The sequence below is a fragment of the Indicator indicator genome, chromosome 10 (genome assembly GCF_027791375.1).
Source record: "Indicator indicator isolate 239-I01 chromosome 10, UM_Iind_1.1, whole genome shotgun sequence".
Lineage (NCBI taxonomy): Eukaryota > Metazoa > Chordata > Aves > Piciformes > Indicatoridae > Indicator > Indicator indicator.
The window spans coordinates 4,641,258-4,668,010 of NC_072019.1; the positions used below are offsets into that span (position 1 = coordinate 4,641,258).

The following is a 26,753-nucleotide window of genomic DNA, read 5'->3' on the forward strand; positions in this document are numbered from 1 at the left end:
CTAGCTGTTATACAACACTCTAAAGAAAATCTGAACTAATCTACATTCAGACAAAGGAGAAGCAAATCAGCAACCTGCATAGTTTATTAAAACCTGTAGATTATTACAGAACAATTTCCCATGCAAGTCCCCTGCACAACAGAACTTCTTGCAAGCTTTGTAAGAGTTTATATGCTGAGTGCATCCATAGGCAGTAACAACCCTGTCCAGCCTCAACTGTTGTAGGGGTGTCTGACTGCTGTTATTGAACTGTTGTGTTTCCAGCAGGACCTCAGGCCCGCTTTGTTGATGTGGGTACCTGCTCTCCTTGTTCAGCTACTGTAGGGTGGACCCTGGCTGGTGATACCCTTACCCTGCTCCCTGTTTTTCTGGCCCTTGCTGCACCCCACCATAAGCAGATAGCAAGTGTTCAAGAAAGATGGGGTTGCCCAGTGACTTCAGGAGGTTTGATTCAGGTGTAAACCTTATGTGAAAAAAGCCCAGGTCTATTCAGGGGTTGTATTTATATTCTGAAAATGCTGACTTGTAAAAGTCTCCTGTATTGAGTATAAATTGCTTGATCAGAAACAGTCAAAGTCAAAAGTGTCAGAAGTATAGATTTTTAAATATATTTAGAATCTTTAATCAAAAGATTCTCAAAATAGGGGAGTAGTTTTTCAAAAAACAATAAACAGTGTGGGTAATGTAGCAATCCAATGTCATCAAAGCTTCTGCAAGTTTAAAGTACTGGAGTTGTATTTCAGGAGATTTCCATAAATCTTTAAAGAGGTTAGACGTTACTGAAACAGGTGCAAAGCCTCAGGATATCACTAGGATAAAACAAATAATTCAAAAGCTGTGTGACTTCCCACCCCAAATGATGCAAGTTTTCAGTCACAAAATTGCAGGAGTTAATAGGGAACTTTCTTGATGGACAGTTTCCATGGACTGGGGAAGCCCAGTTCTCTGGCACCTTTAAATCCTCCAGAGGATCAATGTACATACCATTGTTTGAGGCAGTACTAATATGACCTGTGTTCATCCACTGGGCTTTTTTGTTCCCTGCAGCAGCATTTCTCTGCTGGGCGCTTTTATTTCTCACCTGTTGCTCTTTTTTTCCCGAGTAAAGGCATCAGAAAAACATTTGAAATGTTGCCTAGGCTTGGCTTCAGATGGATCACACCTCTTGATACCATATAAAGTCTGGGCTACGACCTGTACCCACATCAATGATTCTGGCAGGAGCCAGTTGTAAGCGCTCTATCTTGGTTGTGAAAGAGGTGAATTTGGATATCTGAAACTAAATTTACAAGCCAGCTCCGTGGGAGTTAAATGCAATGTGGGTAAGTATAGTCTATAATCATGACACTTCTCACGCTGCTTTAATACATGGTGAAGTCTCAGTCCTCAACATGTATTTGTACACGCCTATTTTGAACATGAGCCCTCTCTCTATTACCCTCTGAACAATCACTGCTTTCATGTGGTTTGGCTATTAAATCTGTACTGTAAATAAAGCTCAGATAACAGCCCCAGTCCTGTCAGGCGTTTTGTGGCCTCCAAAATGGTGATGTGTCATAGGGAAAGTCAGAATACAGCTGAAGCATGCCTATCTTAACTTCCACTGACAATGTTAAGTCATGATTTCTTAATTTGTAAGCTATCCGGTTTCACAGCACCAATCTTTCTGAATTAAGACATGGTAGCTTTTCCATGCTAACCAGTCCAATGCTGTGTGCTAGAAAAGGCAATTACCATTAAATAAAATTGTGAAAATAATCTGATTTGACCATAGCTCATTATTATATGATAGAAAGATTCAAAAATGTTTATTTTTAAGAATTACTTTATAATGACAGTGTAAAACTTAGCTAATTACATATATGTAATGGGACATGTATTCATTATACCCTTACCCAAGGAAAAAACATTGAACTTTGTCTATTGCTTTTTAAATATTTATTGCCTTTGTGGTGTTTAATTATATCCTCCTAGGAGTGTCCTGAAGATTGTTCCTTCATGTGGCATAAAATTTCTGGATGTACTTAACAGATAATTTTTTAACTCTGTAGCAAAACTGGATTTGATCTCATAGTTTAAAAATTACTCAGCTTCACTGCAGTCCCTGGAGTTAAGCCAGAAAAGACTTTTGGCTCATGCAGTAGACTATTTTAATAATTTTAAGATGATCATGAAGTGTTTCCTTGCTCACAGGAAAAAAGAGCTACAGTATCTACAGCAGACACTGAATCCTGCAATTTGGCTGAGTTATCTTTTAGTCTATTAATAAAATATATCATGTCTGCTTCTATCCTCTGAGGTTTTGTAGTATTTATAGCAGTTCCTCTAAGGGGACAGTATTGATGTAATTTAAACATCTATTGTACACATCTTGATATATAGACACAAATTAAAAGCACTTGTTTTACTAAGTTAAATGGATATACTTTTTGATGTTCTGATACTAATCACTGTTGATATCAAAAAACCTTACAATACTTATTATGAATAATCTAAATCTTACAGAATTTTTAACCCACCTGTCATTTTAGTTGCATATCTTGGGCAAAGATATTTCTGAACTCAGATGTCTTTCGTGGGTGTGCAGTAAAAATCAGGGTGCAGAATGGTGGACAACTAACAACTCCTTTTTTAATGAACGAGGGCTCTAGAAATCATGTAGCCCCCAAAGCTGCCATATAGGAACATTTGTGGAAGAAATTACAGTTTTGGTAATGTTAGCTTCAATATAGTAAGAAAGATTTCTTTTCCTGTTAGATGTAAATGAGGCAGACCTCTGGTACTGAATTTGTGGTCACTGTCTCAGAGGTCACTGCAGTAAGTTAGTTAGGCCTAAATAACGGCTGTACCTTCTGACAAGGACAAGTGCTTCCTCACAGGCATGTATCTAACAGTTTATGAACAAATGCAGAGTCTGAGACTACTACCTGCTTTCCTCATTGGTGCCAGACAGTCACACCAAAGACAAAGCATTTACACCTCTGCAATAGGTCTATGCTACTTAATTTTCAGGGAGATCTGTATAAACCTAAGAGAGCTTTATGGAAATGTATCTCACTGTTGCATCACATCATGGATAAACAGTTGGACCAAAGAAAGAAATACAACCTGTGCTTCCAGCCTCCTGCCATGCACACAGGTCAAAGCTGAGTCTATTTGCAAATAGGAAGTCATCAAGCTGTATTATCTGCTTGTTTACTGGAGCCTATGTTTCCTACACAACTCCTAATAGTATGACACGTGCTATAAAAAATATAACTATGCAGAATGCACTTAAGAAAGCCAAACCAAGCTTTTCCTCCTTGTTGTTTCAGGAAGAACAAGTGCATCTTTTCCTCTTTTACTTTGAATTTTGGACTATTGGCACTAAGTTTTTGCAAGGGTTAATGACAACTACCAATATTTTAGAAAAAATGTCAGCATCCTATTGAAGTTCTCATCTTCTATTTATGCCACTTCTTACTTTCGTCAATCATTCCTCATCAAACACTACTTTTGACTCACACTGAGGGTAAATTATAGCAGATAATCAGTTCACAAAGTTTTATGTATTGCCACCAAAACAATAGTTGTATTGATTATTAAACAGTATTTCAAGCATTTGTGTATATAATAACATACTCATTTTGAAGTGATTACCAAAATGTGCTGTCTGTCATTACGCTGTTAGGAAAATGTTTAACACTCAGTGCCTCCAGGTTCTCATGAATGCCTGCATACAGCTTTGTTGATTATGTAGAAATAATCACCTGATGTTGAACATCTAAATGATATTAGCACAGAGTATAAGGTAAAACTGCCTGAGATCAACTTAAGTGTATGCTTCAGGCATTTGGTGTTAATTTTTGAGTTGTTGTAATTCATACATAGTGTTAATGATACAGGTACAATATTTAGTAAGACTTTCATCATACAAGAAAACAACTGTACTTCATCCAGACATCAGATCATGGCAGTGCTGGGTATTAGACACCTAGTGATATGCAGTGGGAGCTTAAGGTAGCAGTGTTTCATTTCCATATGTTTTGATTTACTGCATTCGATGACTAATAATTAATACAGCTATTTATTAGTTGAACATTCCAATTAGTGGTAAAAAGAATTGTTGTGCAGATTGTACTTTATTAGATAAAGATCTAAGAATCAAAGGCTATACTACTTAGCAGTATTACATCACTGGGATGTAGTGACATCAGCAAGATTCACAGAATCATAGAATGTTAGAGGTTGGAAGGGACCTCAAAAGACCACCGAGAGCAGGTTACACAGGAACACATCTAGACAGATTTTGAAGGTCTCCAGTGAAGGAACCTCCACAATCTCTCTGGGCAGCCTGTTGCGATGCTCTCTTACCCTCACAGTGGAAAAAAAAATTCCTTATATACTTTCCTAATTCCAGGAAGAAGTGAAGTATGTTCAGTATCTGCCTATTCCAATACACAATGTAAGCATGTACTAGCAAAGTGACATGTTTATATTTGGACCTGTCTTGCTTAACATCTATCAGTTACATGGAGGCAGCAGAGTACAATCATCCAGTTTCCATATGGCCCCAAACTGTGGGAGACCACCTGGTATGCTCAAGTGCAGTGCTGCTATTCAGAAAGGCTGGAGGAATGGAGTGACAGGGACCTTTTGAAATTCATTGCACACAGGAAGGAATAGCTCCTTGCAATGATATAGGCCAGGCTGTGCTGAGAAGGGCCTGCTTGTCTTGGCAGACAGCAAGGTGAGCATGGACCAGCAACAGTTCGGCTGTGTTAACCATAGCATGGCCAACAGATGAAAAGAAGTGATTACCCTTCTTCTACTCTGCACAAGCTAGACTGTGGTTAGATGCTGTAGTCCAGTTCTGGGCTCCCTACACCTGAAAAGCATGGATAAGATGGAGAGCTCATCAGAGAGCTGACAAGATGTCTGAGGGCTAGAGCATTTGTTCTGTGAGGAGGGGCTGAGGAAACAGCTTGCTCAACCAGGAGGAAAAAAGGTTTCCTACAGACCTAAAACGAGTCCTCCTGCTTCCTGGTACCCACAGAAAAGTTTATAGAGTATAAGGTCAAGCTCTTTAGAGTGGGGCATGATGGGGGTATAAGAGACACCAGACACAAACTGAAAGGAGAGCAGCTCAGAGTGGTTCAAAAGGGAGAAGCTTCTTCCTCTCTGTGAGGACAGACAGGCTGTAGAGCAAGCTGATTCACCTATAAAGCTAAATAGCTAGGTGTTTCCTCTTTCTAGTCTCGAAGGTCAAGCAAGACAAGCTCTTTCAGAGACTAGTCCTAGACGAGGGGCTCTCCATACGCTTTCAGCACAGACCTCAACCCAGAGTACAATGTGCCAAAGTATCGAGTCTGGGGTGTCTTGCAGCGTTTATAGTATTTCTCTGCTTGTAGTGGAAACGTTTAGTTGGATACGACCGTGTAAACGCACGACGAACAGCTGACGGCATTGCAATACTGTCCGCCCTCTTCCCTCACGGCTGGGCGGCAGCACCGCCTAAGGGCGGTCCCCGCTCTCGTTCCTCCCCGCTCGCCGCCAAGACGGTCCTGGGCTGGCTCCTCCCCAGGCAGCTGCGGGCGTTGGCGGTAGCACGAGCGGCGCCTCCCGTCCGCGCCCAGCCCGCGGGAGCAGAGGGGCGAGCGCCTCACTGCCAGTCACGCACGGCCCCGCCATGTTCCAGCTCGTGCGAGGCCTCGCTCTGCCGGCGGCCGCCTGCGAGGGCAGCAGGGATGGCGACTCTCGGTACGCTAATCTCTTCAGGAAGCTGGACCTCAACGAAGATGGGAGGGTCGATATCGCTGAGCTCCAGACGGGCCTCCGGGCCATGGGCATTCCTTTGGGAAAAGAGGCGGAGGAGGTAAGAGCAGGCCAGGGGCGCGGCGGAGGCTCTTCCCCGGTCTTCAACAGCTTCACCGCGGCGTTGCAGCCCGGAGGAGCAGCCGCTGCCGAGCAGCCTCTCTCCCGCACTCAGTGGCCGTAGGGAGGGCGAGGCGCGGCCAACCCCGTCGCCCGCCCTTATCAGTGAGGGGGCGCCGCCCGACTGGGTCGCGCCGTGATGGTCCCGGAGCTGCACAGGACCCGGGAGCCGCGTTCGGGGCCATCGGGCCGCGCCTGGTTGAATTTAACCTGGGGCCTGTCCTCTAGCTAAACGGGGTGTCCCCTGCTTGCTCCGTCGCTGTGTTTTACATGCACGCCTCAGGACTCCGAACAAGCAATGCCGAGGGCGAGCGCTGTTCGCGAGCAGTACGTTGTCGGCGATTCTGTTGCCAAGTGGGCACGGCCGGGTTTATTCATCGTGGGTTGATTTTTTACTTCCTTTGACTCTTTGTTGCCCGGTATTTGATAGCATATGTCTCCTCCGGCATGATAGAGGGTGGTAATTACAGCTTTGGTCTGTCGCTCCACTTTTGCCTAGTCTAGGTCAGAATAAACTGCGGTTCGCTTTGGAAAGCGGGTAGGTAAGTCTGTATAACAGTAGATTGCAGTATGAGAACTAGTTGTTGAGGATAGGTCTTTATGAACATGGAAATGATTCTTCCTGATATGGGCTGTGTCAAATACCAAAGTCCTGCTGGAAAATGCACACTTGTAGCAGTGGTGATCAAACCACGAACCGCACACTCTTTGTGCTGTGGATTCTGCAGTGATCAGGTTGAGCTATCATTCCGTTGTCCCCTGTTGTCGATGTTGTGACCTCACAAGTCAGTAAAACTTGAGTCACCAGGTGTTCTGGTGTAGTGCTGAATTACAGTAGTAAATCTGACCTGTACCTGAAGAGAAACTTCTCTTTCCTAGTTCTTTTCAGTAATCCCTGGGGATCAGAATATAAAACCATTTCATGCACAATTCTGTAAGCCTGAGCGTTTGCGTAGTAAGGCAAATCTGCATTGAATAGGCACGCATAGGTTCGGGTCAGGCTGAACAGGTATAGCTGAGAGCTGAGCTGGAGCTATTACCGCAGCAGTCCTGCTCTTTGTTTCAGGATAAAGAATGTTCAGATGGCATTCTCCTGCCGTGCCTCTACTAGTTGTTGCATACTTTCTGAAAGAGTTTTAATAGAGTAAACTTAAATTTTTACTGCAGTGTTAAGAGATGTTAGGTCAGAGAGTTCCATGACCTTATATTAATCATGGGACACTGCCAGTTCTTGACTGTGTTTATATTAGTTGCACTAATTTTACCTGTTTTGGGTATATCTAATTCTCTGTCTCGGATACTTAAGGGAAAAGTATCCAGCAGGCCTCTTGAATGATGCTTGTGTGAGAGTGTAAATGAGAGCATGCTTTCACTTCAATATTGCTTCCGGTCAAAACAGCCTTTACAATAAATACATTTTGCATTCTCAGGTCCTGGTGTATAAAGAAGGGAGAATTTAGCCTGTTTGTTTATATGCGAGAGCTGTCAGAGCATGTTAGTTACAAACTTCAGTTGTGCATTATATATATGTTGAAAGCCTGATTTACCAGTTTACTGTAACAATTTGGGGGTTTGCTTATGTTGAAGAATATGCAAATATGTGGCTAGTTAATTTTCTGTCATTTAATGAGGGTGGTCTTCCCACAGAACTCACTGAAAGCCCCAAGACACAGCTGGTGTGCTTCTTAAGTTTGGAGCAACTTGGATTGAAGTCTCAAGTTCTTTCTCTAGATGGGTGTGATGCCTTTCATTAATAGTGCACATCTGAGTATCTGTCAAATCTTCTCAGTTGCTACAGGATAAACTGGAAGTGAAACCCAGGAAAATGATAGAGATAACCTAGGCTTATCTGGATGTAATGGAGAGCAGGAACTCTCTGCCTTCGTTGCTTAAGAAACATCAAGTAAACAAAACAAGCCATGAGTCATGTTGCACATTTGAGAGAGGTGAAAGAATTGTTGAAGTACACTGAAACATCTACATGCTCACCATTTAAAACTTGGTGGTAGGCGTGATTTGAACTGGAAACTGAACTAGTTATATGTAATTGTTAGTAACTAGACTTGTTATAATAAGAGAGTCTTGCCTCCAGCTTCTTTCCTGTCTTTACATAGCTAACCTGCTTCCTGTACTTTCTGCAGCTCGACTTTGAGCTTGAAAGTGATGTCGAGTTCAGTAAGATGTCTTTTTATTACTTGATTAGAAGGTATTTTGTTAAGGAAATCAGCTAATGAATCATATTTGTGTTTGAAGGGGCAGAAGTAGTCTTGTATCTGCTAATAACTACTGAGTAAATAAAGAAATGTTATGTGGACATACTACACAATAAAGTCTTAGTTACTTAACTGCTTAGCGCTGCCAACATACAGGCATCATGGAGTGGGAAACCTGAGGATATTCTAAAGCAGAGTATGCTTATCTGTCTTATGGCTCGGTTGGGGTCTCAGGCCTTGCCTTGTCATTACATTCTGGATCTGGGTTAGGTTTCCAAAACTACCCTTGCAGGGCGCTTCTGTTGTATGGGGTGAAATCCACATGCATGGGAGTCTTGGTCACTGGACTTCGAGGAAGCACAGCTGCTTCCTGGTTAACTCCTGGTAAGGGCCCATATGAGTATTAATCTGTTTTACTGCGAAGTCAGGTGTTTCATCTTAAGTCGTTGTCTTTGCGGTATCAACTAGTGTTTGTGTACTTCATTCTTTTTGCTTGAAATGAAATTGTGCTCTAGAAGGAATAATCAGTCTTCAAAAGACAGAGAGCTGCTATCCACATGAGTAATGGACTGCTGGTATGCTCTTTTTATTTGACCTTTCATCAGTTGTCTTGGCAGCTTTATTGATGCTTAATGTCTGGTGAGGCACTTTTTTAGGTGAAGTAACATTGTAGAAATGAGAATGGATGTGAAACCATGTGGTAAGCTTTGGAGATAGGTTGCATGACCCTCTAAGGAAAACTTTTTTTTTTTAATCCCATAGCAAGGCATCATAGCACAATGTGGTAGAAGCTCCTGGCTTTGAGTTCCACTTGACCTACCTCCTGTCAGTATCTGACAGAGAAAAGTAAACCACTGGAAAACCTGAAATGTGTGTTGCATAGAGGCTGCCAGAATGACGCCTGGTTTCTATTGTAGTGTATTAACTGCCAGGAATGGGTCATTTTGCAAAGCTTTATGAGAGTTTCCTGACATAATGCATCAGCGCCTACAAAGGAGGATTTGTTGTGGTGACAGTATCAAATGATGCTCCACCAGCAATGTTAACAGCTATTGTTTGGTCACTTCGATTATTAGAGTTGTCCAGTAGAGAGACAAAATAGATGCTGGGATCAGATCTCAAATGATCTCATTTCTGTGTCTTCAGAGTGCTGTGAGCCTCTTAGGCAGGAGTACCATAAATGGTGTGAATGGTTATATGAAGTCCTATTTTTGTTCACCCTTTCCTTCTGTTGCAATCAATCCTTACAGTAAACCTGTAGGAGGCAAATCCCATGTTTTTCAAGCTTCAGTTTGTGGTAGGAACAGCCAAGCATTCAAATTCAGGTACTATTTATACATTGAGTCTCGGAGCTAGGAATAGGAAGATGTTATTCCAATGAATAACTACATTCTGGAGTCAATATAATGATCTTACTTGGACTGACGTTGTCAGGTTTTGACAGAAGTCTTTGGCTTGCATTAAGGCTGCTTAGATGAAGAAACAGTGTGGTGAGACACCTCTGTGTGCTGGAAACAGGGCCCAACAAGTCTTAAATTCTCAGCCATTAGAAGATGGTCTGTTTAGAGTAATCGGCTGTGTTTATGAAAATTTTAGTCCAACAAGGTCTAAAAATACTTAGAACACCCATAGTGTGTTGCTGCCTTTAAACCACAGGAAGTTTAGAACTCTGCTATATCAGGCAAGCCCTCTGTGCAAGGGGCCAGGTGAGAACAGGGCCAGGTGTGCATCACTGCTGCTAGTGCTTTCTCTGGCCTCTAGAAACTGCAGCTGGAGAGTGCTCCTGAGCTTCAACCTACCATAGCTGTTCTTAGTCCAGAAAGCACATATTTGTTTAGTGACTGAGCTAAATATGTCCTCAAACACTTCCACGATGTTTGACTGAGGTTTTTGTACTTTTCGTAATTTCGGTAACTTCCCTTACATGACAAAACTAGGAGGCTACTAGGCCAAGTTAACAGAAACCTCTTAATTATGTTGTAGCTTGGTTTGAAATTCACAAAAGGCATTGGTGACTTCAGCAACTTAGAAACATGGGCATTTTCAGCCACACGATACCTACTCGTAAATAACTATACACGATATGCAGATTCCTAGTCATATAAGTTTCAGCTCTTCCAGGTCTGTGTCATTCTTCATGTGAAATGAAGCTTTTTTTCACCTTAATAGTATGCCAAAACCAAATACTATAGATTTAGAGTAGACAGACATATTTGACTTTCTACCAAAACTGATGTCGCATCACAGTACTGGAAACTGGAACCATTTAGTTCCTTGAACTTTGTGTTTCAGGTCGTAATAGGTGCTACAATTACATCTGATTGTGGATTCTTAATTGTGAAGTAGCACAAACAGACTTCAGTGGTAAGCAAATGTTTAAGTCATTGTTTCATTTTGGTATGAGCAGCTTCAGAAGCTTATAACTGATCTGTGCAGTAGTCTCCAAGTCTTTATATGAAAGAGCAAGATGATTATGTTTGTTTTCATAACACTTTAAACATCCAAGGAAATAAAAGGGATTTTTTTTAATAATAACTTGATAGGTTTTTTCCTGAATAATGACAGGGTGAAGTGAATGATTATTTCTTCCTCTTGTCGCTGCAAAGTGCAAGAATGCCAGGCACCAAGTATGGAAAGCCCCACCTCTGAAAGATCCATTAACTGCATATTGAAATGCTTTGATAAATCCCTGTCTTGAGACAGCACTGTGTCTCAGGTAAACAAACAAGGTAAACTGGTCAATTGTTGATGGTGATTGTAATGTGATCATATTGAATAGAGAAAGTCAGTCTACCAAGTATGTTCAAAGTCAAAAATACCAGTGTAACTTGCAAGGAATGATGAATGAAGTTACAAGGAATAGTTTGCTTCTCCCATTTACACTGTTTTGGATTCTTGAAATCTAATTCATAGCTATGAGTTGAGAGAGTTTGTCCAGGTCCTGAGGGAACAGCTTCTGCAAGGCATATTGGAGAGCATACTCATGGCTTGAATCTTTTCCTTTTTAGGCTCATTTTATAGAGATTTTGTTATCTGAAATGGACCTGTTAGCAACCTGCTGATAGTGCCTTGCTGTCGCAGGGAAGAGCGATGCTCAGGATTCAGAACAGGAAGACAAAGCTCTAGAGCTGATAGCAACATCTGTGCTACTGCCAAGGGTGGGAGTCTGCTGTACTGGAGTGGGGGTTGACTGTCTGTGACAGACCTAAAGAGCCTACTTTGGTACTGTCTCTTTAGGAGACCAATATAAATGAAGCACTTGAACAAGCTGAAAGATCTTTTTGGAGGCTGTGCCAGCTACTGTTTTGCTCAAAATGCAGTGTCGTATTTGATTTCTGGAGGTTAAGTGTCAGTCTAGTTTGTTAGTGTGTTATGTGGACTCGCTGCTGATGGTATAATGCTGTGTAGACGCATCCTCAGGCCCTTCCTGTTTGTGCTGGACCTCTCTCTCCCAGCTGATGCCACTTGACGGGACTGACTAATCATTTTTACTCCTGATTTTTTGGTTATCATTGTCATAAATTCGTGTAGTCTTGGCAAATAAAGATAGAAAAAAAGACAGTAGCTTTTAGTATCATAGGATACTTACCCAGTAAAGAGAGAAGAGTTGCATATACTTGAGCTGTGACTGAATCTGGCTTCCAGTGAAATTACAGTCTAATAACTTAAAATTATAGAATGTAGAGCTGTGTGAGTGACTGGAACGATCTATTTATTTTGGAGGTGAAGGGAAGAAGAATCAAAAAGAGGAGAAGGCAATATTGTGATTGGTTTTACATGTAATACCTCTGTTTTGGAAAGAAAATGTCAAATTTATGAATGATCAGTGCTGTTCTTACTGTGGTGCTGGTGTTTTTGCCATGCAGTGTTTGCAACTGTGGCCCCTGGAATTTTAGTCCCAGATTACAGAACAATGAATTGCTAATTACGTCAATTATCTGTCTTTAAGTGTTGTTTTTTTTCACTTTTGTGGATAGCACCATAGGAAGCCAGAAACAGCCAGTCACTTCTTAATGGATCACTTCCGTTTAAATATCCTTTACATTGTATTAATTAGCTGAAATAAGAAGCTAATAAATAGATGATTGGTAATCATCTGTATTAAGCAGCCATGCCTTTCTCCCACAACTCAGTTTTGTAACCAGAATATCAAGGCTTAAGCACGATACACAAATAATGATAGGAAGTAATATAAGAAAACTGAGAATTTAAAAGAGAAGTCTGCATAAAAGCATTAAGATTTTTTTAGTGTCTTTACATTGTGGCTATGAATGTGTTAAAGTTCATTGTTCTGGCACAGAATAATCTAATAATTCAGCAAGCCACATACAGAGTGTCAGGGTTTTGAGGTGTATATAAAGCCTGTCTGTAACCTTTTTGATTTATTTTTTTTTTCTCCCAACAGACCTGCTGGCTCAGGTTTCCACACCAAATACAGAGGTCTTCTGGAGAAGTAGGAATTCAACACTGCAACAGGCTTTATGCAATACAGAAATTGATTCTGTGTTTCAGTCTTCTGGTGGCCTTTCACATTGGTGTTGCCTTGCTAGGCAGGACTTGGAAAGCAGCTGTATTAACAAAATGTACAACAGAAAAAGAAGAAAAAGAGGAAAAAGAAAAAGGCAGCAGTGTCTTGACCAAACAGATCAACACAGGAGCATTGTAGTCAGTATGTGTGCATGCCTATAGCATTAAAAAGACAGATCATCGAAACTGTCTTCATATACCTATCTTTAATTAGCAATTCTTTACATGGTCACCATTTCACTTTTATCTGGTGAATTGTCTTTATTGCTTGGGGTTCAAGTTTTTAGACAATGAGGAAAGAAATTACGTTGTCTCAAAAATGAAACATTTTGCTCTTGGGGCTGAGCCTGCATAAAGGTGAGGTGATCCGGCAGTAAGTCTGTAATAAGAAATGGCAAGATTTGTTGCAGGCACACTGAACATTGTTTCCCAGGACTTCCAGGAGAGGAATGGTGTCTAATTTTGTTCCTGCTCTATTGTTGTAAACATGCCTGGTTTTAAATGCATCCAGTTCTCCTCCATCAGAGAAGTTGGTGAACCAGGAAGTGGCACAGTGACAAGTGGTTTTTAACTGTGCAAAATCCGGTAGTGTGTTAAATGCAGAGCAGAAAAGTTGGATCCCTTGTTGAACTGAAGTGATGGTGATTGAATGTTGGAACAGTTTGCCTGAGGAGGTAGTGGAATCTCCAAGACTCAGTTGGATGTAATTCTGCACAACCTGAAATAATTAGACGTGCTCTGAGCAGGGGTTGTGTTTGATGTCCTCCAGAGGTCCCTTGCAACCTGAATTACTACTTGATGCTGTGAATGGGCAGTTGGTATCTGGGAGTTCCTGTGCTACAGAATCCAATGTCTTCCTGCTGGCTATGTTCATGGAGTATGTAACCCCTCATGAGGGAGTTTGTGCCGTCCAGGTAGAAGGCAAGCTCCTTTCAGCATTCCTGTTTGTTCTGCAAACTTGCAAATTACTGGTGTTAATCTGAAACCTTAACACCCACATAATTAGTACATTTCATAGACACTAAGAGGCTTTTATATGAACTTTTAAGTTTGTAATGTGAGAAAAGTGCATGGGCCTGCTGAGGAAAAGCACGCTTTTGTTTCCTGTTGCTTCGGTTCCTTCCCTAAAAGCAGCTGAGACTGGCTTGAAGTCTGGAAAATAACTGTAAAAGCAAAAATAGGGAATGGAGCGTACGTTTGTCCTTACGCTTTTATAGTTGTTGCAATATACAATCCACTCATTTGGCAGATGAAATGAAAGGTGCCCCCCTTCCATACACATACTAATTGCCAGCTCTCTAAACCCCCTAGGAATTTCCGTTTTCTTTGGCTCATTCATCCTTAGCAGTGGAGGTTTTGTAACTACATTTTTTTTCCTTTGTATCTGTAGGCTGGAACAACACTTTCCTTTTCTTAATTTTTGTGTAGTTCAGATAGTAGTAGGGAATAGTAACAATTTGTGTTGATCAGCATTCCCATGAGGTATACGTTTGCCTTCTACATAAATTGCTTCTTCTCAGTAGCTTGTGGAACTCTCTAGCAGAGCATTCAGGTCCTGCAACACAAGGTGCCATGTGTGCAGGACAAGATGGGTTGAGATTATAGTGTCTGATAGGAGGACCCTTTTTCTATCTTGAGTGATTTTGGTGGGTTTTGGTTTTTATTTTTGTTTGGGTTCTTTTGAGTGATTAATCACTTAGCCTGTCTATTCGCCTTTGAAGACAAGTTTCAGCAGTTACAGGCTGATGTCTGGTGGGGCTCGTCTAATTTCCTCTTTTAAAAAGTATGTTGACACACAAAGTATTCTGGCCCTTTGTTAATGGAGGAGTGTAGCCTAGGCTGTGTTTCAGGCTTGTTTCCTGGAGTGCTGGTGATTGTATACCATGTATTCACCTGGTAGTTAATTGTAGATGTTTCTTATCTGTAGGACAGTTACTAGGAAACAAATACTAAAAATGGAAGATAGCAGTGCTTATCTTTGCTACAAGCCTGTTTTTTGCTTAGTTTTAATTTTTTCAGGGTTTCAGTTTGAAGCAGAAAGCCCTGCCTTCTCAGACCCTGGGGGGTGGAAGTGTTAGTCAAGCAAGATCTTTGATTTTTTTTTTTTTGGGAGCAGCAGTTAAACAGTCAATTGCTATTTGTATTTTTATCTTAATTAGTAGATCACTGGATTAAAGACTACAATTAAGACTGTATTTGTTTAATTTTACTGACATACTCACAAATATCGTATATAACTAGGGAAGTTACAGGCTTAAAGTTGTTCTCTTACATGATTTCATATGATCACAGGATATCAGGGGGTGGAAGGGACCCAAATAGATCATGGAGTCCAACCCCCCTGCCATAGCAGGACCATACAATCGAGCTCAGGTAACAGAGGGACACATCCAGATGGACCTTGAAAGTTTCCAGAGAAGGAGACTCCACAACCTCTCTGGGAAGCCTGTTCCAGTGCTCTGTGACCCTCACAGTGAAGAAGTTTCCTCTTGTGTTGAGGTGGAGCCTCCTGTGCTGCAGCTTACATCCATTGCTCCTTGTCCTATCACAGGTAGCAAGTGAGCAGAGCCTGTCTCCTCCCTCCTGACACCCAGCCCTCAGATATTTATAAACATTTATTAAATCCCCTCTAAGTCTTCTCTTTTCCAGATTAAAAAGCCCCACGTCCCTCAGCCTCTCCTTATCAGGAAGTGCTCCAGTCCCCTAATCATCCTCATAGCCTTCTGCTGGACCCTTTCCAGCAGGTCCCTGTCCCTCCTAAACTGGGGAGCCCAAAACTGAATGCAGTACTCAAGATGGGGTCTCACCAGGCCAGAGTAGAGAGGGAGGAGAACCTCCCTGGATCTGCTGGACACACTCTTCTTAATACACCCCAGGATTCTGCTGGCCTTTATGACCACAAGGGCACATTGCTGTCCCATGTCCTGTTTGCCACTTTCTCCTCCACAAATTGATACCTGCAGGTGTAACTTGCCAGTGCTGGTACTAAACCTGAAAATCTTGAAAAAGGAAAATGATGTAAATAATAAATATTGCTTTCTTTAGTCTGTCTTTGCTGCCGATGGTTTTTACTCTTTATGAAAATACCGAGTGTGTTAAATTCTGAAAATAAAACACAGCTCTGAAGTGGATGCATATGTGTTTTCCTGATCTGATTCCCAAAGTGACCAATATGATACTTTTCTTAAAGCCAGGGCTGTGCCTTACAGCTGTTGTTTTGTGACTTGTTATTATTTAGAAAAGTCAAATGTTGAATTTTCTCTCAACAGAAAATTTTTAAAGCTGGAGATACAAACCAGGATGGTCAGCTGGATTTTGAAGAATTTATGCAGTATCTTAAAGATCATGAGAAGAAGATGAAACTGGCTTTTAAGAGCCTGGACAAAAACAATGATGGTATGCCTTGATTGATTTTATTTGTTCAAATGTTGTTTGAAGAAACCGTGAATTAAAACTTGTCTAAACTGGAGAATAAAAGTTGTGAATATGGAACCCTTCATTCTGTTCCTTCATAAGATCATAATTACAGTTTACTATAGATTGAAAGAATAAGTTATTATAGTTATTTTTTCCTTTTTATTATCTTTTAGGGCTGTTGATCTGGGGCTCTTTTTTTTCCCCAGGTGGAGAAACTGTAAGGAAGTTTCTAAATATCTATTAAAGATAAAATGGGTTTTAATTCTCTAATGTTCACATCTCCTTTGGTTGCATGATTTTAATGCACTTGCCTTTGCTTAATCCCTGTAGTACACAATCAAAATGCAGAATTTGTGTTTAAATATTTATTGATTTATCTTTACTATTATGTAGGTGTTAAAATGGAGATTAGTGAGCTCCAAGATGCTAAGTGTATTAAGATCCAAGTTTCAAATATTTATCATCTTTCTTTTAACGTTTCAAGGAAAAATTGAAGCATCAGAAGTCGTCCAGTCCCTCAAGATACTGGGTATAAGCATTTCAGAAAAACAAGCAGAGAAGATCCTACAAAGGTCAGGGTTATTATTTCTTGAAGTACTTTAAGCTTCTTTGTATTGTTCATTATTTTCATAATTCAGAACAGGATAAAGGGGATTATAACTATGAAAGGCGTTGGTACCTTTATAGGAATTCTCATGTATTTCATCTGTTCTTGGTTGATACTGAGTCTTGGGAGGAGAATGTTAGCTCATTTCCCTGTCAATGTTGTTGCTAGAATGAAGTGTTCTGTTTTGAAATGAAATATGCCAGATGCACTTGGATAGGAAAAGCACAGTATTGCAAGGCCGTGACAGATTTAGCCTTGAAGTTTCGTAAGGAGTATACAGCCAGTTGTCCCTTATGTCATGGCCAATTATTACGTGTTTTGTTGTTGTTGTTGTTTGTTTGTTTGTTTTCCTAAAAGAATGGGGAGGAAAGGCAACAAAACAGAGCAAAACTCCATCGCCATCCCTGCTACTATTTATTTATATATATTTACTTTTTTTTTCAATTTCTTTTCAGTATTGATGCTGATGGGACAATGACTGTAGACTGGAATGAATGGAGAGATCATTTTATGTTTAACCCAGCTGCAGACATTGAGGAAATAATTAGATACTGGAAACACTCCACTGTAAGTTCATTTTTTCTTTTAACTTAGTGTAGCTCATCTATGCTGGGTTAATTTGCAATATTGAGTCTAACAGCTTCACAGTTGTTTTATTTCAAGCACATTAGTATTTAAGATTGTTTAGTTTTTCTTTTCACTTTGTGAAAGGAAATCAGGATACTGTCATCTAAATTATATTCTACACAAAGATAACAACCATAGCATTTTATCTTTTTCTTTTCACATTACAGGACATTCTTAGGTTAAGTGCTTTTGATGTATTGAAACAATTTGTAGAAACACTTTAACTGTTTCTTATGTTGAAATTATTTCAGTATTTGCATTTATATAGTAATACTATCATAAAATCACTGGTATCATTAGTGATGATTTTCAGTGCACACACACACACTCTCTATGCTGATTTAATAGACAGAAATGGGCTGTCCACTGGCAGATAAAAAAAATGTTAAAGTAACCATTCAGCAGGCCTCTCTTGCCACTTCAGTGACTGACTTCTAAGAAAAAATAACTTAATAATCAATAATAAACCTATTTGCTAAATATCCTTCCTGTAGATTATTGGAGTAACTCATAAAGTTAGGTAAACATACATTTCTTTTAATATAGTGAAACCATTTATATTTTCAAGGAATAGTCCATGTTTCCATCATAAACAGTTTATGAGATCTACAAGCTTTGAGTGTTTCACACTGTACAATCTCAATTCAGAAATGCTTTCCAAATGGGAGTCAGCTCACTGTTTTCTGAAGGAAACACTCCAAGGGCTGCTATGAGATCAAATAGTCTAGTCCTAGCTTACTTAGCGGAAAGAAAAGCCCCTTTGCTTTAATGAAATGCTTCATATTAGTATTATTAAACATAATATCTATTTTTGGTTTTAATATTATGGAATGTCATTAGTTATCCCTAAGAAACAATTTTTGAAGTCTCTGTGATCTTCCAGAGTTGCAGTCAGTGACTCAGTTATCACAGCAAGCAAAATCCAGCTGTACAGCAGCACAGCTGGTGATTCAGATAAGAGCAGATGTGAGACTTCACGTGCTTGGCTTGCATCGACAGCTCTGCCAGTTTGGTTTTTATTGTAACGTTGCAATTGCTGTCAGACTCTTCCAAGCAGACAGCTACACTGGCATAGAATTATATGTTGGTAAATGTGGCATTTGTTACAAACACCCTCCAATTCAGCTTTTTTTCTTAGTTGTGTTTAAGGCTTGGTGGACACAAGGTTTAAATCCTGGTAGATACACATATTTCTAAGAACATTAAAGTTATTGTATTAAAAATTCTCATGGATCTTTTGATGATTCCATGTAATTGAGCAACTGATGACACCTTACTTGGAAACCATGGATGTCATCAAGATGAAAGGATTTTCAAATTAATCTGTTCTGTGTTCAATATCCACAACATGAGGTGCTTATCCTGTTTGTCCTGTAGCCCTACCTTATAGCCATAGTCTTATGTCTTGGACAACTTTATTGCTAAAGCCTATCAAGTTGCATGGTAATACCATCATGAACCTATTAATGAAATGTCAAACTTTCATGGTTGAAAAAAGTCATTACTGTGTCTATTGGTGTAACTGGCAAGAAAATATAGAAAGTGTTATTAAAACTCATTATTTTGTAAGATACTATACAGCAACTACTGGAAATAGAACATTCCAGTATATTTGAGAATAAATCGTATGAAGAACGACTGAAGGAGCTGGGGCTGTTTAGTTTGAAAATGAGGAGGCTGAGGGGAGACCGCGTAACTCTCTGCAACGACCTGAGAGGATGTTGTGGGGTGATTGGTGCTGGTCTCTTCTCACAGGTAATTAGCGATAGAAGAAGAGGGAACAGCCTCAAGCTTCAGCAGGGCAGGTTTAGGCTGGACATTAGGAAACATTTTTTCACAGAAAGAGTGGTCAGGCATTGGAATGTGCTGCTCAGGGAGATGGTGGAGTCACCAACCCTGGATGTATTTAAGGTCATTTGGATGTGGTGCTTGGGGATATGGTTTAGGAGTGAACCTTGTAGTGTGGGTTTATTGGTTGGACTTGATGATCTCAGTGCTTTTTCCCAACCTGAATGTTTCTGTGATTCTGTGATCGGCTATAAAAATGCTACTTTAAAATGTTGGTGGGGGGAGGGGGAAGTCCCACGTGTGTGAATGAATTGCCATGAGAGAAGAATCTTTTGTTAGCATCCTTAGGAGATTACTCAGCTAATCTCAGGAGGCTGCCCGGTGAAAGGTTAGCCACAACATAAAAGCATTTGAGCTGTAGTGCTGACTGTAAAGGTCTGCCTACCATGACAGGATGTCTCTGCTCCAGCCATACTTCAAGCGGAAATTTGTCCTCATTTTTAATGAGGATGGTGCAGTCTTTGAGATGGTGGGTCTGTGCTCTTACTGCTGAATATCTGTCTGGAAGTCATTAAAAGCTGCTATTCATTGAACAGCAATAGCAATCTGTAGCAAGTTAATTATAGAATGTAAATTGGAGAGTTGGTTTGTTTTCTTTTTTTTTTTCTTTTTAAGTAGCATTTTGTTTGTGTAGTTCCAAGTGTTAGGTTAATTTGGAATCGGAACTGTTGATAAAATGGAATGAGATCATTATTTGCACATCGATAGCTACGTTTGCTTTGGATTCTGATAGGTGCTGGATATAGGAGATAGTTTGACTGTTCCAGATGAGTTCACAGAGGAAGAGAAAAAGACTGGACAGTGGTGGAAGCAGCTGCTGGCAGGAGGAGTGGCTGGTGCTGTCTCTCGAACAGGTACAGCACCGTTAGATCGCCTTAAAGTGATGATGCAGGTAGGTGCAATGGTCAAGAGCTTTTTAGTTTCCAGTGCATTACTTCAGTTTTCAGAAAACTGACAGCCAAATACATGATCTAAATTCTGGAGAGCTAGTGAAATTTTGACAATTTCCATATTCTGTATTCATAAACATTGTCTTTTCCATAGTTATATATTGGCTAAAGTGTAAACCAAGTATTCTAACACTTGTGCCACTAAAATAAGATACTTTCTTTTTTTTTTTCAGTAGAGGGTGTATTTTTGATAGTTGATGTTTGAAGCAATTTAACACTTGCATGATGAGTTTTACAATGTGGTCAGAGCAGTATTGTTTACTGTCACTTTGGGTGTTTTTAGGTTCATGGTTCAAAGTCAAACAAAATGAACATAGCCAGTGGTTTTAAGCAGATGTTGAAAGAAGGCGGTGTCCGATCCCTCTGGAGGGGAAATGGTGTAAATGTGGTGAAAATAGCTCCTGAAACAGCTATTAAGTTCTGGGCTTATGAACAGGTAAGATGACAACTTAGGAATGAAAATCATGGTAAATAAAATATGGGATCACTGTTCATTATTTGCACTGTTGTGTTATGTAGGAATTCTTATCATGGTTGAGGATTTTGACACAGTAATTTAGAGTGGCTTTCAGATTTTAAATAGTCTATGATTCTATGGTTTATTCTGTTAATAGAATACTTGGTATTAGGCTGATATTGATGTTGTATTACAAACAGTGTAAATAAACTGAATCTGTGATTCATTTTTAGCTGTCCTCCACTCTGCATAGCTGTACATGGAGTATTGCATTAATACCTAGTTTATACCTTTGAAGTGACAACAACCAAAAACTTAGCACAGTATGCTAGCTGAACTTACACATCATTCTTTTGAAGTCAAATATCACTGTAAGATGCTCTCATCCTGGATTTCAGAGTTATATTTACCTCTGAATCAGCTTTAAGCATCATGTTAAGGTCTAATCCTCCTTTGGAAAATGAACTCCTGTTCTGGTGTAGTTAAGTGATCATTATTTTTCCTCTGTGGAGCTTGCTAGTGCCTCAAGTAAGGCTTACATGAACATACTGCACATCTCTGTACAGCTGTGCAATAAAAGCACACAAAACCCCACTCAGGTTAACCTGGGGATATCACAAAACTGAATGACAGGTTTTGATGCCATCGAATAACCTTGAGCATGGTATTCCTTGTTCTTGCTCTGCCTTTTGGGAGCTGATGGCATGTTCTCGTGTGTGATGGTGTCTTGAATGAAACAGTATGTACAGCTCTCTTAAGTGTCTCTATGAGTGTGATAGTTGATCGTTATTTTTTTGATTGAAGAACTGGATCTGTAAGGAAGTTACTCTTTGTTATCTGGGGCCATAGACTCTTTGTTATCTGGGGCCATAGTGTGGGTACCCTTGTGTTGGCCGTTTGTAGAATACCTGACAGTATTGTGGTTGGCTGAGGTGTTCAATGGAAAGGATACTTGCAGGCTGGAATAGTCATTGTATTGTTGAGAATCCTTGCCCACGGAGTTGCAGTGAGTATAGTGCTAAGTGTGTTGGGTTAGTAAACATAACTGTGGATACATGAAAATGTAAGTACAGCTTGAAAAGACATTTTTGTACCACACTCCTGCCTCTCATAGTAGCTCTTGCCTCTCTTAAAAAGTATGTGGTATTTATTTTACATGTTTTGTCTATACAGTATAAGAAGATACTCAGTAAGGATGATGGAAAGTTAGGCACTGTTGAAAGATTTGTATCGGGTTCTTTGGCTGGAGCAACAGCACAAACTTCCATTTATCCCATGGAGGTAAGTAACAGAGACTCTGCTTCCATTGGTTACTTTGCCAAAGGTCTGGTTCATTTTCAAGTCAAGCTCCATTTTGCTCTTGCAAGTGTTGTAGGGGAGTTCCTCTATGTTTTTATATTCTAATTTATTTTTACTTTAGACTTCCTTGCAGAATTCTAGTACTAGACTTTTCAGAATATGCCATTGATACTTGCTATTTTTCTGCATATTGGGCTGTATAATGTTGTTGAAAGCAATGTTTAAATATAATACAGCCCACAGGGGGGAAAATAGTACAAGAATACATTTCAATTCAATGTATATTCAAGTATTTTTTAAATTTGGCATAAATCTTTTTCTCACTATGTGTGAGCAAGGAGTGATCTTGCCTGTAGAAGAATTGAGGAAGTCCTGTTACATTATAATTGGGAGACAAGTCTGATTAGGAGATTAGTGTGGAGGGAGAATATAACTACAGCTGGGGCTGGGTGGATTAGCTACTCTTCTTGTCAGACCTATTTGTATGTGGTACTACATGTTGCACTTTAACTAGTGTTAGTATATTAACTGTTCTAGGGTAGCTATTTCACATCCTGCTTTTTGTAATCAGAAGCGGGATGCACTTCCTTTATTGCTGGTTCCTCAGAAAGTTTATCTTGTGCAGATAACTGGAATATACCTTGGGTGTGGGATTAAACCAATACCAACACTGAGATTTGGAAGTAATGGGAAATGTGTTTGTAAGACACATTAATAAATACGCATGTAAATAAGGCTACTGTTTTTTCCCCCTTTAGGTTTTAAAGACCAGACTGGCTGTGGGTAAAACAGGGCAATATTCTGGGATGTTTGACTGTGCTAAGAAGATCCTGAAAAAAGAAGGTGTAAAGGCCTTCTACAAAGGCTATATTCCTAATATTCTGGGTATAATTCCTTACGCTGGCATTGACCTTGCTGTTTATGAGGTGAGTTTAGGTAGCATGTAGCTTTCATTGGTTAGTTTATAAAAGGGATAAATATTCTTTAGAATATCTCTATCATTAGTTAGGTCATGTTAGATCTGTAATCTATCATGATAGCTTTTAATAAGCTTGTAGTATTACAACTGCCTCCCATTTAAAAATAAACAAATTACCATTTCCACTAACCTTACTAGACTTTAATGTTTTTCTTTGTTTGCCCCTCCTGGAGGGAATTGCATGTGCTGATGGACCCTTAAATGCAGCAGTTAGCAAACAAGAAATCTAACTGTAAGACAGAATTATCTAGAGTGTGGCAATACAATGTGCTTACATACCTCCCTAATCCTGTTGAACTGGAACATACACATTTTGTAGCAAATATGGGCCTTAAAAAACTGATCTGATAGTCATGTTACCTTGCCTTCTGTGCATTTATGATACTTAATACATTTGTTTTGCCATTCTCTCTGGTTTATAATTGGATTATAGTAACCTGGGTTCCTGGCGTATCTGTGCATGTCACCAGAATTCGTTGTGGCTGACACAGGGTTGTTACGAGGTGTTTGAAACATCACTCTCTTTCCTTTTAAGAGGAACTGCCACCTCTTACATTCATCAGGATCAACTGAAATGTTTTATCTACTGTAGATGCTAGGTGTTGCTTCAAAGTGTGTTAAGTAACTCAGATGCTCTGACTTTTAATTTTTTCCTAGTCTAGACAAGTCTCTTTTGTGCCACTGCAGTAGTAATCAGCAGAATTGCTTGAGCAAACATTTTTCCAAGCAGTATGGAAGTTCTTTCTGCAGTTTGCATCCTTGCTTCTTCATAGGGTGACACACTTAGTTGTGTGAGTTGTTGTACCCTGTGGAGTGCTGAGTTGTGTGTTCCTCCTCCTTCCCCTGCCAAAGTATTTTAATAAGTCTACACCATTCAGGCTGTTCCTGCTGCAGGGTCTGTTAAGGATTTGTCTTTTAGCCATTAACTAGTGTGGTCTGCTTGAAGTCCTTACCTGTGTGCTAAGGTGCTACCTGTGGGCTTCACACCAGTCCTGCATGTTTGCTTTTAGTGAGAGCAGTGCTTTTCAGGATTGAGCCCCTAAGATTTATTTTGAATAAAGTTGTATTTGCTTATTTTCTTGAACACAGGTCTCTTCTCTTACTTAATTTTATATCTTGGCAGCTCTTAAAGAGTACATGGCTAGAACACTATGCATCAAGCTCTGCTAACCCAGGTGTTTTTGTGTTGTTGGGATGTGGTACTGCTTCCAGCACGTGTGGGCAGTTAGCCAGTTACCCTCTTGCTCTTATCAGAACACGCATGCAGGCTCAAGGTGAGTTCTGTTGTACTGAAAATGTTTCTGTGTGGTCACATCAAAATTGGGATATCATTTGGGATAGCCATAGGAGAGTTATGGGAATAAAAAAACCCAACTCATAAAACCAAGGAATTATCTGCAAAATCCTTCTTAATGTTGGCCTCTTCTCCATATTACCCCTAACATTGTTCTCCATCACACTTCATCCAAATGTCGTACTGCAGACACTAGTGCTCTCTGTGCTCTGAGAGCTACACTCCATGCAAGAGTATCAGGCATAGAGCTCCTGCCATAGTCTTGGAGCACTTCTCTAAAATCTAGAATGCTTCCTAAATTTTAGAGGTAAAATGGAAAGGACTTGTACCATCCTGTGGAAGTCGATAGCAATGTTTGTTCTGGAGAATATTTAATAATTACACTTTCATACTGAGATTTTTGCTTGATAGGTTTGTGCACAGACTTAAGGATAGGAGCCTCAGTTTCCAAAGCAATGTTGGTGGATTAAAGCTTTTCAGCAGGATTTAGACACACAACTATGTCTCAGATGTCTGGGATTAAAGAGACCTCTTCTCTGTGAGGACTGAAGTTATAATCAGTGATCCTAAAGGTGACGGTAGACTCACCATCCACATATTTAATAACTTGCTTAAGAATTTTAACATTACTAGAACTGTTCAACAGATTATCATTTTGTTCTAGCCTCAGTGGAAGGAGCTCCACAGCTAAACATGGTCGGTCTCTTTCGAAGAATTATTGCTACAGAAGGCATCAGAGGACTTTATAGGGGCATAGCCCCTAATTTTATGAAAGTGCTTCCAGCTGTCAGCATCAGCTATGTCGTGTATGAGAAAATGAAGCAGAACTTGGGAATAGCATGAAATGAAGGAGGAAGGTGAGATGCTTCTAATTTTGTTGAAAAACCACAACAAAAATGATTCCTCAAGCAATCTGCTCGCAATTGGAGACAGATCTTTATGCTGCAACTTCTACTTTTGCCCTGAAGTGGCAAGAAACTTTTTTAAAATTCTAGTTCACCATTTCTAAACAGATGCCTATATTGCACTTTAAAATGTCACTGAGTTTGAAGAAAAATCAAGAAAATAACTTTAAATCATTAAATATGTATTTTCAGGCAATTGTGCATGTTTTACTCATTGGCTTTTGGTTTTTTGTATTTGTCTTCCTCAAATATGTACTTGGCCTGGATCAAACCTAAGGTAGGAGAAGTTTATACTGCCTTGGTACTGAATATATGAAAGTGACTTTTTGTTTTGTCACCTGCCTATACTCAAGTAATTCACAGGCAACCTTTTGCATGCCTAGAAGTAAGCACTTACTATTGCTATTAAGGTCATATGAAATAGGATCTTAGATACAGGCAAGGATGAAATAACACATTAACACATAGCCCATCACCTTTATCGTCAGGCTAACAGGTTTTGGTTGGTTGCTTGCTTTTTTTTTTTCTTATTGAAAGAATAAGAGCCTAAGAAAGTGCTGTCTCGTGGTATCAGAATACCTCAAATGGATTTTACATGGTAGTTTTATAGTACAATCAGTGATTTTCATAACTTGCTGCACTGGACTCAGTTGTCATTGCACTTTTGGTTAGTGGTGATAACATTTCCAACAAGCTTAGGGTTACAGCTGTATGTTTTATAAGGTCATATAATGCACAGGAACAGAAAAAGCTTGGTTACCAGATCCATTCCATACAAGTGCAAGTTGATGTTTAAAAACGAGGTGGAGGATCCAGTATTAAGCTGATAGTGATTGTAACACAGTCAACAGAGAAACTTTGGACTCCCCGTTCTTTTCTTTGCTCAGAATTACATTATGATGTAAAGGTTTTAAAAATCCCCCTTCCCTCACATTTCTCTGTGCACACTAGCTGTGTGCAAGAAATTCAGGTAGTAAAGGACTGAAGCATCTTGCCCAGGTGACCAAATGGGGCTACTGCTCTCGGGTGCCCATGTTTTTGATGTTACTGGAGCAAGCATAGCACACACACTAAACTTGTTGTTTCTTGAGAACCAGCTTCTCAAAAAACCAAAGCAGCACTCTCTCAATGCAGAAAGCTTGGTGGTGTACAGGGACTCCTAAAGAGAATTCCTTTTTGTTGTTTGGGAGGAGGGATGGATGTGCAGCATTTCAGTTGCCTTCAAGCCTGAACACTGATACAGAGTCACTCTTACTGTCAAACCCATTTGTTATGCTTTTTCTGCTTTCTGCAATGCATGGTGTCTTAATCTTTGTAAATTCTAGATTAGACTTACCTTGACCTTCTAAAAGCAACTGCTCTTAGATGACTTCCTGAAATTGGATTACTGAAGGAAGAACATTGTTCCTGTAAGGTCATTCAGCTTCTCTTTTTTACTTTCTTTCTTTCTTTTTTTTTTTTTTTTTTTTAAGTTTTTCGACAAATAAGCAAGCAAACATGAATAACTGCCTGAACCTCCTTTGTCCGCTTAATATTTGGGCCATATTTTTTGAGCAGCAATCAGATGTGAATCTGCTTTCAGTACTTCCATGGTTGATGTTTATTCTTCATAAATGGATGTATAACAACTCCATGAAATTTGTATTATAAAATGTTGTTTTATCAGACTTCAGAAAATGGCAGCTTTGGCTGTGTCTTTTGGCCTTCCCTTTAGGGA

The 26,753-nt window shown here is 39.8% G+C and overlaps 1 protein-coding gene across 2 annotated transcripts; it reads left to right on the forward strand.

The window, feature by feature from the left end:
- The first annotated feature begins 5,660 nt into the window (after positions 1–5,660).
- On the forward strand, positions 5,661–26,457 carry SLC25A24 (solute carrier family 25 member 24). 2 transcript variants are annotated; one of them, XM_054383920.1, is made up of 10 exons: positions 5,661–5,854; positions 15,923–16,049; positions 16,555–16,642; positions 17,133–17,244; positions 19,886–20,044; positions 20,386–20,538; positions 21,733–21,840; positions 22,617–22,784; positions 23,961–24,111; positions 24,796–26,457. In XM_054383920.1, exons 1-10 carry the CDS (start codon positions 5,669–5,671, stop codon positions 24,972–24,974), a joined length of 1,431 nt encoding a protein of 476 aa, XP_054239895.1. In that variant the 5' UTR covers positions 5,661–5,668; the 3' UTR covers positions 24,975–26,457. The 2 variants fall into 2 exon arrangements, with proteins under 2 accessions (XP_054239895.1, XP_054239896.1); XM_054383921.1 differs by having other exon boundaries at positions 24,050–24,111; positions 24,796–24,916.
- Positions 26,458–26,753: the final 296 nt, after the last annotated feature.

Coding starts and splice junctions, on each gene's coding strand:
- SLC25A24 (XM_054383920.1), top strand. CDS start 5,669: ATGTTCCAGCTCGTGCGAGGCCTCGCTCTGCCGGCGGCCGCCTGCGAG. Junction 5,855..15,922: donor TGGGAAAAGAGGCGGAGGAG/GTAAGAGCAGGC, acceptor TTCTCTCAACAG/AAAATTTTTAAAGCTGGAGA. Junction 17,245..19,885: donor GATACTGGAAACACTCCACT/GTAAGTTCATTT, acceptor GGATTCTGATAG/GTGCTGGATATAGGAGATAG.